General features: G+C 41.3%; 1 protein-coding gene across 1 annotated transcript; it reads right to left on the bottom strand.

Moving 5' to 3' along the window:
* Positions 1-635: 635 nt before the first annotated feature.
* LOC114163776 (protein JINGUBANG-like) lies at positions 636-2,159 on the bottom strand. The gene has a single exon (XM_028048088.2). The coding sequence runs from the start codon at positions 2,067-2,069 to the stop codon at positions 720-722; it is 1,350 nt and encodes a 449-aa protein (XP_027903889.1). The 5' UTR covers positions 2,070-2,159; the 3' UTR covers positions 636-719.
* Positions 2,160-2,768: the final 609 nt, after the last annotated feature.

Below are 2,768 nucleotides of genomic sequence, written 5' to 3'. Positions count from 1 at the left end.
AATTAAGATGTTCCATCCCTATAAAGATTTTAAAACATGCTTAGAAATTAACTTAAGAATATATATGATCAATTTTGAGGTAACGTAGATGAGATTTAATCGGTTAAAGTTTACATGTATATTGCCAATTAATAAATACTGACGCATATAAATGAATTTGATATTTGATATAGTATCAAAGGTAAAACGTATTTTAATCTGAAATAATAAAATGAAGTATTTGGAAATTTAAAATATTAAAAAACGATGTCCTTGTGTATTGTTACAGCGCAGTCTCATCAACCACAAATTATTTACTTTTATTTTTTAAGAAAATAATATTTAAAAAAAATTGACAAAAACTCATTTAACACTATGTGGTTATTACTGTACTCATTCGTATTTTGACAGGAATTGTCGCATATTGATCAGAAACGGTATGGGTATGGATGGATACATTATAGAAGTGAAGCTTCTGTGACGAAGAGAACCATTAATTGCAAGTCTGCACTCTGCAGTAGTTTGCTGCATTCTTCACTACCTCACCAAGGATGAGCGTTGGTACGTAAGTGTTCATAAATCATCAAAAGTACAAAAAAACAGACACTACATGCATGTTGGATATCAAAGTGTAAGAGCAAGAAGATACGATAAGATGAAACAGAAATGCTTGCTTGGCTTGCGGTTATCTTTATTGATTAATGATGATTATTAGTAACTAATTAATTACATTAATAATCCTACTGAAAATAGCTACCTTGAAGCTTCTTCTCCACCCAGGAAGGTGACAGAACGGGGCTCATATCGTAGTCCCTGATCTTCACCCTCGGGGCTTCACACTGCTCACTGTAGTCCATGCACATTTTTTCATCGGGCAAAACCTTAATCCTCCAAACTTTGAATGTTTGGTCCAAACTAGCACTATACACCAAGAATCCCATGACAACCTTTTCCATCTCGAGGCATGCAGCCAAGCATCTCACTGGTCCTCTGTGTCCATCCAAAACCGTCAAACACTCGTGGTAGCAACTCCCTTCCTCTCTCCTCCACACCCTAATGGTCGTGTCCTCTGACCCACTGAATATCATGTTCCCTACTGTGGCTAAACAAAGCACCGCGAAACGGTGACCCTGTAAGAACCCTCCATGGTTGAACCTGTAGCACAACCGTTCCTTCTCCCAGAAGTTTATCATCCCATCGGAGGACCCGGAATAGAGGAAGCAGTGGTTGAACGAGCAACTCAACGCGAGAGCGTTCACGGGGGAGGGTTGGAATTTCAGAGTCATGGTGAGAGTGTGGGAGTCTTCAGTGTACACCCTTCTCCATATCTTCACCGACCCGTCGGAGGAACCGGTGAAAAGACAACCGTCGTCTTGGTTCACCAATATGGCGTTGACGTTATCCTCGTGTGCGCCGAACGAGTCAACGCATTTTCTGTCGGAAACACGCCACGCCTTGACTGTTCTGTCGTGGGAGCCGGTGTAAAGGAGGCCCTCGGAGTGGTAATACGCCATGCAAGAGACGGAATCTTTGTGCTTGGGCGTGTTCTTCCCTCTGGAGGGGAAGATGAGGATGGAGGTTTTTCTAGGGAGAGTGCCTAGTTTCTTGGACTTGAAGCTATCTGAAACGGTGAAGGTCCATATCCTTATCTTGTGGTCCTTGTGCGTGGAGAAAAGCATGTTGCTATAAGCGAGAATGGCTCTGATCTCACCGGAGCTGGCTTTGAGATACCCTCTGTCCATGCAATCCGGCTGCTTCCAGACACGGATTCTGCTGCTGTTGGAGCCGGTGAAGACCAAACCCTTTGAAGCAGCGATGGCGTAGATGTTACCCTCGTGGCGGTGGAGCGAAGCGATGCAGTGGTAAAGCAAAGAAGATGAAGGGGTTGGGAGAGGGGAAAGTGTCCATGGTGAATCTGGCATGATAGGGAACATGCCATCGGAGCTTGAAGGCCTTGGGGGACTGAACTGAAGGTCTTGTTCGCTTATCTCTTTGTGGGTTTGGAGATGAAGGTGAAGAGGGGATTGTGGTGGTTCTGGCTTTTCGGTTTCCATTAGGTTGAGGAGGGTGTCCTTGCCATGAAAATCCATGGCGTGATGAGATGAATATGTGCTTTGAGTTAAAGAAACAAAAGTGGTAGCTATAGTAGTAATTGGGACTTTACAAATTATCCCTCACAGTTGAGCTATAACAAACATAATAAGGGTTTGGACGATGGGTGGAGTGTATTTATTATGGTATAAATGTTTCTCAACTGTTCTCTTATTGTCGTGCTCTCTTCTGCATCATTCCACTATGCGACCCCTCTTTGCTTTACTTTTTCCTTTTCTTTTCCAGGAATAAGAATAAGAAACAGTGTTATTCAGTAAAAAGAAAAAAAAATACATTTAAGATAGAATACAGTGTTAGACATTTTCTGCGTTATTTTTATGATGAAAGTAATATATATAAACAGTAAACACTGAATAAATTGATTAATTCTGCAAGTTTTTGAATTTGATGGGCTTGGTTGAACATTTGTGGTAGCCATCATGAACTGGTTTGTCGTTAGTTCTAGAGAGGGAGCAGAAAGGTGGAGATATGAATGGGGTAGCTCTCATCATTGTCATCAAGCTCATCATAGAACCTTCTCCTTTCTACTGGTATGGGTAGCGGAATTTTAATGTTTACTATTGAATCTCGTGGAGTTATTACTTAACAGATTCAACTTAACTTCTTGTCACATGTGAATGTAGAAACCACTGCTACATCTTCGATATTACCTTACGGTGTTGGAATATAAATGTCAC

The sequence above is a fragment of the Vigna unguiculata genome, chromosome 9 (assembly GCF_037176805.1).
Source record: "Vigna unguiculata cultivar grain cowpea cultivar isolate G323 ecotype 2 chromosome 9, ASM3717680v1, whole genome shotgun sequence".
Classification (NCBI taxonomy): Eukaryota; Viridiplantae; Streptophyta; class Magnoliopsida; order Fabales; family Fabaceae; genus Vigna; species Vigna unguiculata.
This window is presented reverse-complemented; position numbering and strand designations above follow the sequence as displayed.

Excerpts from the sequence above, each read along its gene's own strand:
- LOC114163776 (XM_028048088.2), bottom strand. The coding sequence starts at position 2,069 with ATGGATTTTCATGGCAAGGACACCCTCCTCAACCTAATGGAAACCGAA.